Below are 15,658 nucleotides of genomic sequence, written 5' to 3' on the forward strand. Positions count from 1 at the left end.
AGAGCCCCCAGCCGATCAGGGAGCCTGCTTCTCCCTCTCCCTCCTTCTCATGCTGTCTCTCACTGACTCTCTCTCAAATAAATACATCTTTAAAAAAAGAAAGGAAATTCATAATGAAACAGATGAATATATTGTGAAGGAAACACAGGTAGCACGTGACAGCTGCAGAAGTACCGCCGGCCCTTCATGCTGTGGTTCCTCCCTCCCTCACCAGCGCTGTGCCTGTGCACTCACGCTCTGCTGTGTTGACTCTCCTGTCCTCTCTTCAAGCCTCTCCTCATGTAAAATATTTTGCAGAGAAATCCTGACATATCTGAGAAATAACTGAAATCTGGTTTTGGTTTTACAACCAATCAACTGAGGCAAGCAACTCAATATCCGTGTGCCTGTTTCCCTTCCCCTTATCTCAGGAAGGGGTCCTGGAGCACCACCTGGGTGGCTCAGTCAGTTAAGCAGCTTGAGGGTCAGACTTTTGGTTTTGGCTCAGGTCAAGAGCTCAGGGTCCTGAGATGGGATGGACTGGGCGTGGGGCTCTGCTCTCAGGGCAAAATCTGCTTGCAATTCCCTCTCCCTCCCCCTTCACTTATGCTCACATGTGTTCTCTCTCTCTCTCTCTCTCTTTCTCAAATAAAAAAATAAAATCTATAAAAAGGAGGGTCCTAATTAGAGACAAACCAGGGATAAGCCAGACAGAGTGAGACATACCTGGAAGAAATGCACTATACACACGGAAAATATTATTGCTCAATTTTCCCCACTTACAGCTCCTCAAAAAACCCGGGCCTTCTTTCTATCTCTTTGTTTTATTAATAGAGAGACAAAGAAAAGCCAAGAATTGAAAAAAATGAGTAAAGACATAGTACAGTGTACTGAGAAAAGCAAAAATTAACAAGATACTTGAAATAGTAAAAAAAAAAAAAAAAAGAAGAAGAAGAAAGTTGCAAGAGGATATCGTTGGAACTATGGCATGTACTCTAGGCCAATTTTAACTTTTTTTCTGGGAATACTTAAGAAACTTCCTCTCCAAAGTGAGAAAAATTCAGTGCAATTATTAATTCCATTCAATCATTTACATTAGTAGGAATAATATTACAGGCTTGTTTAATTGATCACTAACAACTACTTGGAGAAAGACTAAGACTACCTCTGTGCTTATGTGACAATAAAAAAGACAGCATTCCTGATGTTTTAGTGTAAAGCAATGAGAAAACAGGATTCCTTTAGTAAAGTGATATTTATCCCAACGTATTATGGGTATACATATCACAACACCGTGGAAGCCATAAACACATAGATATTCAGTTGTGGTTGAAATCTTGGCTCTAGAGTCAGACAGATGCTGATCGGAAACATCTATATAGCCACATTTTGGCAAGGTATTTACTTGTTTCTGTCTCTGTTTCTAATCTGCAAAATTGGGCTAATAATAATAATACCCAATTTACAAAGATTAAATTAGAGCTTCTCTTTGACTTATGCCTGGGAGCATATTCTTCTTTGTTATAAAATATTTCCAGGAAAACACTGAAAACCACAATCTTAAAATTCCTTCCAACTAGAAGATAGGAAGATGCCAACCTAATGCTGTGACCCTGGTGGACATCTGGGCACAGGTGTGAAGGGGGGCAGCATATCCTGACAAGCCCACGTGACCTACGTGTGCAGCTGGGACTCTGGGACTTCAGCAAATGGCACAGACGACTGCTGCTTCGGTGCAGGCCCCTCCCCGTGGTTAGAATCACGGCAATGATCTACCTTCCAGACGTTGGGTAGCATGAGGTCAACTGAGGAAATGGCTGAGATATACCTCGCCTGGGGTTTGACCCGTCCGACGTATTAACTCAGAGAAACACCCGAGCTATTGATAGCGACTCTCCAGTCACACGTTATCTAACTCTGCAAAATAGGGGGTCAATCTTCAAAGTATAAGTACGGAAAAGACATAACTACTGCTTAAGCATGAGCTCTGAGTTCTGACAGAATGTGGGTTTAAGTCCAGTTCCTACAGTATCTGGGTGGGCGACGTTTGTTGGGTCACATATCTGTGAGCATCAATTCTGATGATACGATATACGTGATTGTCTTATGATTAGTGATGAAGGTTAAATAAGATAATCACGCAGGATGCCGAGCGGAGAGGTGCGCTCCGCGAACTCTGAGTAACTCTCCTTCACTCTGAGTAATTCACTGTAAAACCACGGAGGGCTTCTTGTTGTTGACGCCACATTTCTGGACTGAGATGGAACTAAAGTAAGGGTTAAGGCCAGTCCATAGAAACAACCCAATAATCGGTAGAAAAATGGGGAAAAAGTCAGTCAGTAATTCATTGTTCATTCTACATTGTGTAGACTTATTGTGTCTTTACAAATCAAAATTGATTTTTTTTGTTTTGTCTGGATTCTTTAGTTGTTCTATTACTGAGTGTTTAGAAGCACTGAGTTCTCTAGTTCAGTAACCTAAAAGTCATAATAGGTTGATTTGCATCCTCGTCGCAGTAGCCTCTACTTTAGGTTCATACCCTCCCAAGGCCCATATTCTTTGGGGGAAAAAAAAAAGTTCTGCTTTCATTGTAAGGAAGAGTTAAAATAATATTCTTTGAGTTTATTCAGCAGTTGATTGAATGATTGAATATGCATTTGAAGCAGCCAAAAATGAAATCATGTTATTGTACTAGGAAAAAACCCTCACATTAACATTGATTGAGTTTTAACAAATGAGTTGATTAGCGGAAACGGAAAGAGGAACAAAGTTCATCAAATGCAACTTGGTGCCAGGTCTCTGGTCTCTCCACAGGCCTAATGTACTCGTATCATAACACCTTGGGGAAAAAATCAGTGACTGTATTTCTTGGCAAGAAAACACTTTCTGATTAATGAATCATGCGCTGAAACCACCGCTTTTTATTTATTTAGTCGTTCTCCCTTTCAAAGAATTTATATTCACGGTCTCTGAAAATTACGGGAGATCATCAAAGTGTCATGTATGAGTATGTCAAGGAGCAGCACAGAGGATACACAGCCGCAGCCTAAGCTTGCATCCACTTGTTTGGTTTCTCATTTTCTCCACCATAAGTAAGGACTCACACTGAAGCTAACCAGAAATATTAAAATATAGCAAGGTCCGGGTATGAACCAGGATGCAGTCATAGTAGAATGGCAGTAGTCACCAGATCGGGGGGGGGGGGCAGGCCCAGGGCAGCTAAAAGGGAACCACCACACATGCTAGCCAGAGGAACAAGTCTATGAAGCGGGCTTGGGCCGAGCATGTGGATGAGAGCCCTGTGTCGTCTAGTGGCCACCGGAGACTCCTAGAGGAGTCCTCAGGAGTAGCTAGATTAGGAAGGGAAGAGGGGGGAGAGGGGAAGATTAGCCCCACAAAATTGGAAAAACAAAACCAACCAAACCAAAACAATGGACTGTGCCTGTTGCTATCACTAGACATTCTTTAGGGCTGTGAGGGTTCAGAAGGATGTTTGACCAAAAAGGGCTGGGGAAGGTCCCTTCTCCAATAGGGAACTGTGAGACATTAGTGGGAAGAGAGGCCCAGCCAGGGGCGCCGCTAGAGCTGGGTGGTTGGCAGGTAGCCAGGGCAGCAGGGGCCAGTCCCTTCTCCAGCTACCTTGGTAGCCTTTCCATTAGCTCACATGAATTCCTTCAGAGTCCCAGCCCAGGGGCGGACTGCTGAGGCGGCTGAGGATCCCCTGTATCGTGATTACTGTGATGCTATTTTAACCCAGACTGGTAAAACCCTGGTTGATGCTTGTTGGAGAAGAACATCAGAAAAGCACCATGGGATGGTGGGAATTGCCCCAGCTGTGGGTCAACACATTTAGGGAGACTCTTGCAGCCCTACTTACTATGTGCCAGCCGCGCTCCAAGGAAGTGAGAACTTCCTTGAACTTACGCATTTAATTCTCACAACAAGCCTGTTTCTACCCCAATCTTACATATAAGAAAATAGAAGCATAGGGAAGTTAGCTGGTGTGCTCGGGTCCCTCAGCTTGTGTACAAGTGGTGGCCCTGGGACCTGACGCAGAAAGCCTAGCTCCAGGGGTTGTCCTCGTGCCAACTGACAGTCATCATGCTCATGCCTGGCACAAAGAATGCTCACTGTTTGCTGATTCAAATCATTTTACCATGGAATTAAAAATGTCTTGGGTTTATTGTTCCTGACTAGTAGACTATTAAAAGTAAACAGAAAAATGCTTATAAGGACACCAAAATGAAATAACACCTCAGATGATCAGAACATGGTGCAATAACTTAATTTTCTGATTAACCAAGGAAAATTGCTTCGTGCTTTCAATGTTGTCTCATCCCACAAGGAAACTATATTTCTCGGGGGGTGGTGGCCCACACCAGCCGGGGAGCTGACACGTAAATTAGTTTGTGCTAGACCCTGGGGCTCCCGGGTGCTTTTCCAGCTCTTCCCCGTATCGCTCGGCTGCCGGGGCGCGGGGCACGGGACGGTGCTAATCCAGGATCTCCTTGGAGATTGATGACCGGAATGGGAAGGTCCCAAGCGATGTGCTGCTTTTGCTCTTCCTCTCAACTACTTGCCAGGCAGAGAACAATTCTGACTGAGTATGTTATTTAATTATTCTAGTTAGTCATACTGAGAATCGATCAACATTAACCACGGAAAAGGAGAAAAACACAATGTATGACCATCGTGACTTCAGCTGGAAGCGACAGCTTCCCTTCAGCTCTGAACCGGGCCATCACACAGAAACAATAAGGGACAACGAAATAGCCCAGGAAAGCCATCAGCCTCCTCTCCAGGTTCACTCACCTTGGTGCGAACGATGATTGGCAGCGGCAGTAAAACCAACGGAGGGAGAACTATAAGGAGAAACCGGCGATAAACTAAAATATAACTGAAGACTTTCATTGTCCCGAGCAGGAGCCTTTGACAGTGCTCTCCTCAAAATAAGGCAGACGTTAAATAACCAATGTGGATTAATATTTCTCCAGCCCATCATCACCATTTCCTGCGCTAGACTGATCAACATGAGTTAAAATTAAATCTTGATTTTTATTGTTTTACTGTCACAATTAACATGGAGAGATAAGCCCAAGAGTATTTGCAAGAAATCACATGCTACTTGCTGGTGCGGCTTTTTGAAAGATACAGTTGTTCTTCCTTTATTTAATTTTTTCACATTGGCTAGAACACTTACCGGCCGTATCTAGGGGAAGGCAGCCTTGGGAGGTAAATTGGGTCTGTCTACACTGCGGCCCCTCTGCCCCTCTTGACATTCCCACTCTCGGTCTCTGCACTTGGATGGTACCTTGGGCGTCTCTACCGGCTGCCTCCGGTGCGCTTGCAGGGTGTGAATTGAAACAGCAATTCCCATACTAGGAGCTTCATGTATGGCAGCGCGAAAGGTAAGGGTCTTGGTACAGGTGGATTTTTCTAGGGCTTCTCAGATAACGCACTGAGCCAGCCCTCGACACTGCCTACGGGAAGCCTGGCTCAGAGAGGAGCTCCTGACCTCTCTCATTCAGGAATTCTCGGCTCTCGTTCAAGAGGTGGATAACACGGCTCCTGCTGTTGAGCAGCATTTCCTCCCCGGTGCCACTCTCCGCTGCAAAATGATTTATTCACCGTTTAAAAGCCAAGTTCTGTGTATTTCTTGAACCCTATTGCCTCTTTTGACAGCAAACCAAAAGTTACCATCAAGCCTTTTTATTTTATTTAAGATTTTATTTATTCATGAGAGACACAGAGAGAGGGAGGCAGAGACCCAGGCAGAGGGAGAAGCAGGCTCCATGCAGGGAGCCCAACGCCCGACTCGATCCCGGGTCTCCAGGATCACGCCCTGGCCTGAGGCAGGCACTAAACCGCTGCGCCACCCAGGGATCCCCTATCAAGCCTTTTAAAACCCTCCTTCGTTCTACTCCTTCAGGATTGAGCTGATGCTCTTGTGCTGATATGGACTAGATAATTAACGGGAAATCTGCACAGAGATGAGTCATGGGGGCCACCCACGGGGTGAGTCCGGGTTGGGGTGTACGTGTGTATAAGCACAACTGTGAAGATGGGGACGTTTATGATAGAGATATGGGGGATATATTTTAATAATTATATATATTAATTATCATATACTTTATATAATTAATTAATAATATAAGTAACATTAATATATTTTAATACATTTAATAAGGACTCTGGTTTGTTTCTCATTATAATGTAAATTAATAACCCAATACATTTCAACTAAGCAACTACTAAGCACCCAGTCCTAGGTGTCAACAGAACACATTTCTTTCTTTCTGTAATTTATAGTCACTTTCTCTTGGCATAAATAACCTTGCTCCGATGCAGTCTCTAGTTGGCTTCAAGACCTTATTTCTGATTCCACACTAATGGAACTCTGCTTTCTTTTCCTACAAAGAAAATAATTCTTTTGCCAACGCTTACTTTTTTTTAAATGTAGGTGAAGAAGCATTTTTTTCCCCTCTGTCTAAATTTCTAAAGATACATAACACATAGTGATTCAGGGAAATCAGCAGAGTAAACAGGAAAAAAGTCTCCAAACCAAAAAAGGCACATCATGTCTTGAATTTCTCAGGTGAAAAAAGAGAGGGGGGGGGGAGAGAGAGAGAGAGAGACGGTAATTAGAAATGATAGTAATAAATAGCAATAATACTAAAAAGTGTTAAAAAAAAAAACACACACACGTTAAAGGAACAGAGTTACTCAAGACCGTCTCAACACTTCTTTTTTTTCCTATGTAACACCCTGTACAGTTCACTGGTTGCTTTTTTTTTTCTTTAAGAAACCATTTCTGTTCTTAAATTCCCTTAGGCCACCTGGTAAGACCATTTGAGCCCCACTTTCTTACCTTAGAGGATTTTACTTTATGAGATGACACCCAAAATGAGAAGGCATTTGTGTGACAGTTAACAGAAATGAGGGGACAGAGGCACCCAACCCAGACAGGGATGAAGGGAAAACTCGATGTCGCTCGGCGCCTCCCTGCCGCCTTCTCTCTCTTGCTGCTGTTCTCACCAGGCTGGGGCTGCAGGGCGGTCCTGTGGGTGGAGGCCGGGCCCCCCCAGGGTTCTGCGGGCGCCCTTGATGCTAATGGCTCGGCCTTTCCCTTGTGTCTATCCGGTCTCCGTGCCCCCCACGCGGATCAGGGGGCTGCAGGGATAATTCACGCCCAGCATGTGTGTGCGGCACCCTCTGCCCCGGTCACCAGGGCACGACCCTCTTAATGGGAGACTCTGAGCCCCTTAGAAACATATCTGAGGGTGCCCTTCAAGCCACATTGCATTGCCACCTAGGCCTGCCATCGTCACACTGCACCCGCCTCCTTGGCACCTAAGCAAGAAAAACATGAGTCTCGCTTAATACATCACAGCTGTGCTGTTTTACCTGTTTGACCTAAGATGAATTACACCATGTGCAATCATGGATTAATTCTTAGAAAACATGCTCTTTACAAATATAAGACTATTATAAACATTATTCACTCATTTACAGTTGTCTGCTTTGTGCCGGGGAGTTTACTCACCACTGCATTTAATCTTCCAAACCCGATACAAGGTATTGATATGGTAGGTATCGTTATAATTAGTTCTCTTTTATAGATTTGGAAAATGAAATTCAAAGAGGCCAAGTAAAATGTTCCAGGTACTCTGTGATATTATGATGATTTAAATCCAGTTCTTTCTGGCTCTGAAGGCAATGATTTTCGTGTGTGTGCTAGTCATATGTCTACTATAATGACTGTCAACGTGACACTCAACACCAAATCATCCGATCTAGCATTTGTACAAAGGCACATGATTCGGTCAGCTTAGAAGTCGTAGCTCCAGGGTTTGCTTTTTTTTTTTTTTATGTTTCTTGAGCCTTAGGATTGAACAAGACACGTGAAACTCAGGTTCAAGTATACGGAGAAAGAAAGCCCCCTTCCTTATGTGCTCTGAGTAGCTTCGTAAAGAGGTTAGACTGTCCAGGATACGTAAATAAGTAAGTTGTGTAGACAGTCACCCTGAAGGGAGTGGAAACCAGCTTCTAGGTGGCTATCCTACATGCTTCCCCCAGCCTTGTTCTCTGGGTGTCTCTTACGCCATGTTTGCTCCCAAATTGGTGCTTTGCTTCAGGCCTTTCCCTCTTCCAAGAATAAGCTTCCCTTATCTATTTTTAAATCCCACCAATCCTCGAAGTGTGACTTGTCGACTCATCTCAAATCCGTGGCCTCTGTAGACCCATCCTGGCAGTTCCTGACTCTCCATGCACCCACCCAAGAGCCTTACTGGGCCAGCTACATCCAAATAACCTGGAGCGCCTGACGAAGGTACAGACTTCCTGCCCTGTTGTGGCTTTATGTTTAGTTGGCTCCCTGTGTACTTTTCATGCACATTCATATTTGAGAACCATTGACTTAGTATCTGTAACATATTTTCTGGCCTGGAGCAAACTGACTTACATTACTTACTCTTTCGATAATACATGTCAATCCTAAATCCTCAGTAAGACTGCAAACAACTTGAGTACAGGAGACATGAATTCATTTCCCTCATGTCTCCAACAAGGTGCTAGGGACAAGTGAACGCTCCGTGAGAACTTTCTCTAAGCTTAACTACAAATATAGATAAATGGGAGCCACTTAGCCTCATTGCTGACACAGGATGGTTTATAAGAGCAGTTCTTCAACAGTGTCAAGTTTGCCAAGAGATGTGGCTTGTTTAATGGAGGAATATTTGCTCCATTGCAAATGTACCCATAAATGCTTAGATAAGAAAGTGTCTGTACTCAGTATAGACTTCGACAAGGAAAAAATAATGCTTTTATGGTGTGTTCCTATTTTCATTTTTAAAAATTTTAGAGTTCAAAGTGCATGATGGCACCTTTAGTCGACTGCTGTTCTTGAGACTATCGACTCAAGGAATGTAGGTCGGATTGTCTCCCCACAGTCATTTGTTTCTAAGCTTCACCTAATCCCTAATTCTGACACTGATTCATGGTGCGTCTCCATTTATATGTTCTGGTTACAGTATAAATTCCATAGCTGCCACACATTGCACTGTGAAGCGTTTACTCCCTGGTGCCATATGTGAACTGTGCCCCCAAACCTTTTTAGATGCTGTGGAAACTAAGGTAATTTGTTCCTTCCTAACAGGCATCTAAAGATCATTTTCCCTAGTAATTTTTAATATTTTCAATTTCCTCTGGCCCTTTTTTATTCTTTAAGATGATGAATTCTCTTGATGAAAATGAAACACACAGATAATGTATATAGTATAATTTCCCGGCCCACATCAATTAACTGTGCCAGTTCTAATTTTTGTTTCCTGATATAAGGAATAAAGTCATTATCTGGGAAGGAAAATCTACCCTAGAAATTCCAGATTCCCATGCAATGGCTAAATACCTACATTGGTACACTGATTATTAACTACAACTTCACTAATCATTCCTCCACTGTCATGAAGTAAATGGTTGACTGAACAGTGAAGATTGAACTGTGTCCTGTGAGGTGAGGACCTGAAGTCCCATAAACTGAGAAGCAAAGCACATTCCAAAAAAAGGACCAATTCCCAGCAAAAAAAGCAGTTGCCAAAATACCTTAGTGCTCCAGACCAGACACAACTGGTCACACCCTCTACTGGGGAGGGAGGAATGTGTTTCCTTGACCAAGGCTGACCATATGTCTTTATCTTGGGCTCTCTGGGAGATAAGAGGGAAACATTGGGGGATGGAGGGAGGAAGAGGGAAGTGTTGAGAAGAAAGAAAGAGGAGAAAGGACTTTCTAGAATACTTAGCGTAACCATCAGAGAAGACAGGTGAATTGTCTAGAACTCTGTTTACTGCCCCTGCCCGTCCCTCCCTGCCCTGCCAATCCCCTTACGTAACAGTCATGTTCCAGCAGTCTGCACACATGAGATGGTATTGTCACCCTCGTGATACTCTGTAGGGTATCCAGAGGTGAGCCCAGGACTCCTGGGTGTAGCAGGAGTCGGGATCTGGATGGGAAAGCAGACCAGGGCTTACCTGGGCTGCTCTGGTTAAAGAAGGGCCGCGTATGATGGATTCCGGGGCTCCCGGCCATGAAGCTGAGGAACCACAGAAGCACCACATGACCCCAGCTGATCCATGAGTCCAGGCTTCTCGTCGAGTCAGAAGGATTTCTTAGGGTTCAAAGCAGGCGGTCAGAAACTGCCTTGGGGTATAGCTAGAGAGACCAGTTTAAAGAAACCAGTGAGGTAACAATTTTTCCCCTGGTTATCTCCATTCTGCTACGAATTCACTATTGCTCCACAGCCTCGTGTCTGGTCTTTTTTGTTTTTTTTTCTCTCTCTCTCAGAAAAAACATTGGTATTTCTCCCACCATTTTTAGCACCAAAAATATTGCCCATTTGAGGTTGGAACATCTCCTGTCCTTGATGACAGTGAAAAGAGAAAGGGTTAACATAGCTCCTAATGGTGATTTCATTTCAAGTGTAGTAAGCGGCACTGACATAATGCAGCTTACTGTCAAGCTGACCCATCTTCCTTGGGAGTTATTTTTTACCTAAGTGTAGGATATTTCACAATATGTCATTAACGTGAACACAGGAAGTTAGCCAGGCTGACCTGTCGCAGTAATTTTCTGTTGGCATAGCTACAGCATTCACTGGTCTTCACCCCATGGCTTTTGTTGTTTGGGTTTGGCAGTTTTGGGTTCAAAGTGGTTGCTTATAGAAAAAATTCATTGTTTAGAGGAAGTTAATATGTGCCTTGTACCAACTGAAGACCTTATGAAGAAACATAACCAACATTTATTCCGACAAGTTATATATACTTACGTTTTCGTCCATTTTTTTAAACCACAGATTCACAGAGGTACATTTTCAGAACAACATTTTCCTCTCAATTTATATGAGTGTGCAGTTAAACCACATTCATGTACAGACCATGAGGACACAGCCTAATTTAGGTGTTTGGCCTGGATAAGCATGATATAAAATGACAGTGGTGAGTAGTTTGAATTCTGGGAGATTTTAAAAGAAATGAGGCTAATAAAATGGACCCTTCTAGCGAGTGAATTGATGTGAATAAGATACTGTGCCTCCGCAAGAGCTTACATCAAATGGGGAAGACACCATGCACATGGCGAAGACTGCCTCATGGCTCGGAGCATGAGACACACGCTGTGGGAGGGCGACTACCGCCGACTGGTCTGTTGTCTTTCACAACAGCCTCCCTGTTCATAGTCCCTAAAATAACTACTTAGAAATTCTCACAGCAAGAGTCTTGACCTAACGTGGTTTCTTCTACATGTGGAGAATCATAGTATCTCTGGTTTGGAAAATTGTTTAGGCCCCTGTGACACACCGGTGCTGAAAAAAAGCCCTTGTTTGCTTGTTCATTTGAGCCCATTTTACGAAGTAGATAGGTTCTACAAATATGTATTGTATCTGGGTTATTACTGCAAGTTTTAAAGTTCCTTCCATTTTTCGGCTCTTTCAAGACCTTAGCTATAGTCTCCTACCATCTTTCCTCCGTGCCTGGTTACTGCTCTGTGGACGTTCCCCAAATAGATAAGGCTTCCGGCTTCATAATAAGGCTTGTAGGCCTCATTATTCTACCTTTAAAAATTAAGGATTTATATGATCTCATAGCTCTTACATTCTATATTTCTAAAACTGACTTCTATTCAGAGAATTTCTTTTCAGTATATACATTAAAATTTTTCTTTCAAAAAATACAGAATTCTCAAAATTTTCTAGAAAAATGTACAGATTTCTTTTGGTGCGGTTTCTCCTAAAAGTGAAACAAAACAAAACAAAACTCTTAACAATACAAAAGAAACTATCCAAAGTCAATCGAAACAAATAGCCAAGAGATTTGCTACCTAAAACGGCTTTGGACAAACTTATTGCCATATAGAACCTCAAGAAATCCAATCTAGATAGTATAAATGTTCAGATGATTTTATACGGAATCATTCGTCTTTCTATAGACCCAGCAGCTTGCTGTGATCACTCACCCCGGAAGATGGTTCATAGACACTGAGTAAACTGTCTCCCACAATTGACTTCATTGTCACATGTTTTCACTAATTACCTGGCAGCCAGCACTCTGTCCAAGAATGTGCACTTTGAATTTGAGTGAAAGCACAAGTAGTTGAGACTGACTTGGAAGTAGTGAAAATAGAGGAAAAAATAAAACTACTCTGATGAAGGTGAGGAAGATAACTCAATGGGGAAAGAAGAGTCTTTTCACTAAATAGTGCTGGGACAACTGTACATCCACATGCAAAACATTGAAGTTGCACCCCTGCCTCACACTATATACAAAAATTAATTCAAAATGGATCAAAGAACTAAATGTAAGAGCTAAAACTATAGAATTTCTAGAAGAAACATTAGTTTAAATATTTGTGACCTTAGATTTGGCATTGTTTTTCTTTTTTTTTTAATTTTCATTCACTCATTCATTCATTCATCCATTCATTCGTGGTGTTGTCGTTGGCTTTATCTAGTCTATTTTTTATTTATTTTTTTTTCTAGTCTATTTTTTAATTGAGATATAAGCGACTTATCATATTAGTTTCAGGTGTACAGAATAATGGTTTGGGATATTTGTACCTTTGAGAAATAGTCACCAGAGTCTAGTTAAAATCCATCACCACACAGTTACGAAATTTTTTCCGTTGTGATTAGAACTTTTAAGATCCACTCTCTTAGTAACTTTTAAATGTACAATGTGGTCCATTACATGCCCATAGCTTATTTATTTTATAATTAGAAATTTGTATCTTTTGACCACCTTCACCCACTTCTACAACCCTTGACACCTCTGGCATCGTTTTTTTTAGACATGATGCCAAAACCATAAGTAACCAGAGAAAACCTAGACAAATTGGGTTTCATCAAAATTAAAAACTTCTGTGCTCCAAAGACACTGTCAAGAAAGTGAAAACACAGCCTACAAAATGAGACAAAATATTTACAAATCATATACCTGGTAAGGGTGTGGTACTTAGAATTTATTTTTAAAAATTACAACTCAATAATAAAAACATAAATAATACATTTTTTAAATGGGCAAGAGGCTTTAATAGACATTTCTATTAATAAGATACACAAATGGCCAATATGTTTACAAAAAGATGCTCAAGATTATTGGTCGCTGAAGCAATGCAAATCAAACGATAATGGAGTATTACTGCAAACTCACTGGGGTGGCTACAATAAACAACAATAACATCAATAACAATAAACAATAAACATCTAACAAATGTTGGCAAGGACTTGGGAACTGAACCCTATACGTGATGGTCCAAACGTAAAATTGTGCAGAAGTTTTGAAAAACAATTCTGAAGTTCAAGTGTTAAACATCCAGTGGCCTTACGACCCAGCAATTCCACACTGAGGTACACACCCAAGTGAAACAAACACTTGCGCATGAGTCTTTATAAGAGCATTTTTTACAGGATTTCTGAAAAGTGGAAACAATTCAAAAGTCCACTAAATGATGAGTGGATAGACCAGGGAATGTCCGTACAATGGAATATTAATAAGCCACAAAATAGAATGAAATCCCGATATATGCTAGGACACGGACAAAGCTGGATAACATCCCGCTAAGTAAAGAAGCCAGATACAAAAGGCTACGTATTTTATACAATAACCTGCATCCGAAATGCCCAGGATAGGCAAATCCACAGAAACAGAAAGTAGGTGAGTGGTTACCAAGAGTTGGAGAAACGGGAGAATGGGGATTGACTACTAAGGGCAATGGGGCTTCTATTTTGGTTATGAAAATATGCTGAAATTGGCGGTGATAATTGTACAACTTTGTGGAAAAACTACTGAATTGCACACTTTAAGAGTGAACATTATGGCATGTGAATCACATCTCAATTCAAGAAAAAAGTAAAGTGACTCGAAATTAAATAATAAATATGAAAATTACTTGAAAAGCACTTTGTCAGCAGTTCTCAGACGTTCAGCCTCAGAACTCCTCTGTACTCTTACCTCAACGTTTTCTCACACGCCGTTAGAAAATAAAACTGAGAAAGATTTTAAATGTTTAGCAATTTATTTAAAGCCAAAAATAATAACCCCATTATAGGCTAACGTCAATAATACATTTTAAGAAGCCTGAATTTACTCTTCAAACAAACAAACAAAACAAAAGGGTGAGAATGGTGATATTGTTTCACATTTTTGCAAATCCTTTTAGAGCCTGAAAACAGTAGGATTCCGAATTCCATCTCCTGGCCTACAGGCCGTGTTGCCATGGGAAACGCCACTGGACACTGGCGAGGGAGCAAGGGAGGAAGGGAAAATAAGGTCTTTGGCTGATTATGAAAATAGTTTTGTAGACCCACAGGAGTCCCTGTACCACATTTTGAGAAGCGCTAACCTAAACAGGCGGTAGACCATTGCTATTAGACCATTTGCCTTCCATGCGAGGAAGGCGGTTAGAAGCATCCACCCAGTTTGGTGTTGATACAAAGAACTGTTCATGCTCAGAAAAGACTGCTATTAGATAAGAAAATCATTAATTGTTGAATCCTAGACCATGGACCCCTCTGTGTTCCCGATAACCACGAACACAGGCATCATTATGGATCGAGGTAGCCGCCGGAGCGGGAGCCACATGTTTGATTGCTGAATCTGGACACTTTTGAGAACAAAGGGATGTGCTCAATAATTACTTGGGCTATCCCAGGAAGATTGCATCATGCGGTCCCCTTTTTTTATTTTTATTTATTTTATTTTTTATTCATGAGAGAGAGAGAGAGGCAGAGACACAGGCAGAGGGAGAAGCAGGCTCCGTGAGGGGACCCGATGCGGGACTCGATCCCAGGATCCCGGGGTCACACCCTGGGCCAAAGGCAGATGCTCAACCACTGAGCCCCCCCAGGCAGGCGTCCCTAGGTGGCGTAAAGTAAAGATCTGGGATCTTCGGAGGGTCTGAGGTGAGGGTTCTTGTGAAAAAAAAAAAAAAAAAAAGGAGATTGACTTGAGTAGATTAGTTCATAGTACAGGATTTTAGAAATCCTAAGAGCTACCAGAATCCTAAGATGAACTAAAAAACTCACTAAGTGTTTTGAACACTGAATCTATTTTTGAGTGTCAAAAATTAGTTTGTGTGACAAGACGGTCTCTAGGAGAGAGATTTTATTTATGATTCTGATAGATTTGCTGATTCCCAGGCCGCGGAGCTTCATCTCACCAAGAAAATAAAATGCAGTCACGGTGAAAGTTACTGCGGAATTCACGCCCCTTCCATCCCGGAGGAGGAATTGCTTTCATTAAGGTCAGGGTCCTCCCTGTACAGCAGATACAATAGCCTGCAAGCAGGGCTGCAGACCCACAGCCTTTAGTTCAGGACTGCCAAGGATGAAGGGGAAGAAGAAGCGGAGGACCTCGGGGAGGCCGAGCGCCGGCCCACTAGGCCACGGAGCATCCGCAGGGCCAGTCTTTGGCGTGACGCGCCACAGGTCCCAGGGTGTCAGACTTCTCTGATTTTCTAAAAAGAAAAACCCTCACAAACCCAATCTTTTATGTGACATATCCTGATATTTAAACGTTGGCAACTGATTCAGTGTGACACTAATGGCATTGGAGGCATGAATACGATCCCGTTTGTAGTTGTTCCTAAAGCTCCGTCCTGTGGCCCAGGACAGACCTATGCCTTGCTCGTCCC

At 42.3% G+C, this 15,658-nt stretch overlaps 1 protein-coding gene across 1 annotated transcript in view; it reads right to left on the reverse strand.

Annotated features, from left to right (window-relative positions):
• The window catches only part of LOC112912636 (solute carrier family 13 member 1), a 106,717-nt gene extending 101,784 nt beyond the window's left edge, over positions 1–4,933 (reverse strand). The window contains 1 exon segment of the mRNA XM_072745606.1: positions 4,792–4,933. Within this exon segment, the coding sequence (XP_072601707.1) occupies positions 4,792–4,890 (99 nt within the window). The 5' untranslated portion in view covers positions 4,891–4,933.
• Between the last annotated feature and the right edge of the window lie 10,725 nt (positions 4,934–15,658).

This window comes from Vulpes vulpes, unplaced genomic scaffold, assembly GCF_048418805.1.
Source record: "Vulpes vulpes isolate BD-2025 unplaced genomic scaffold, VulVul3 u000000664, whole genome shotgun sequence".
Classification (NCBI taxonomy): domain Eukaryota; kingdom Metazoa; phylum Chordata; class Mammalia; order Carnivora; family Canidae; genus Vulpes; species Vulpes vulpes.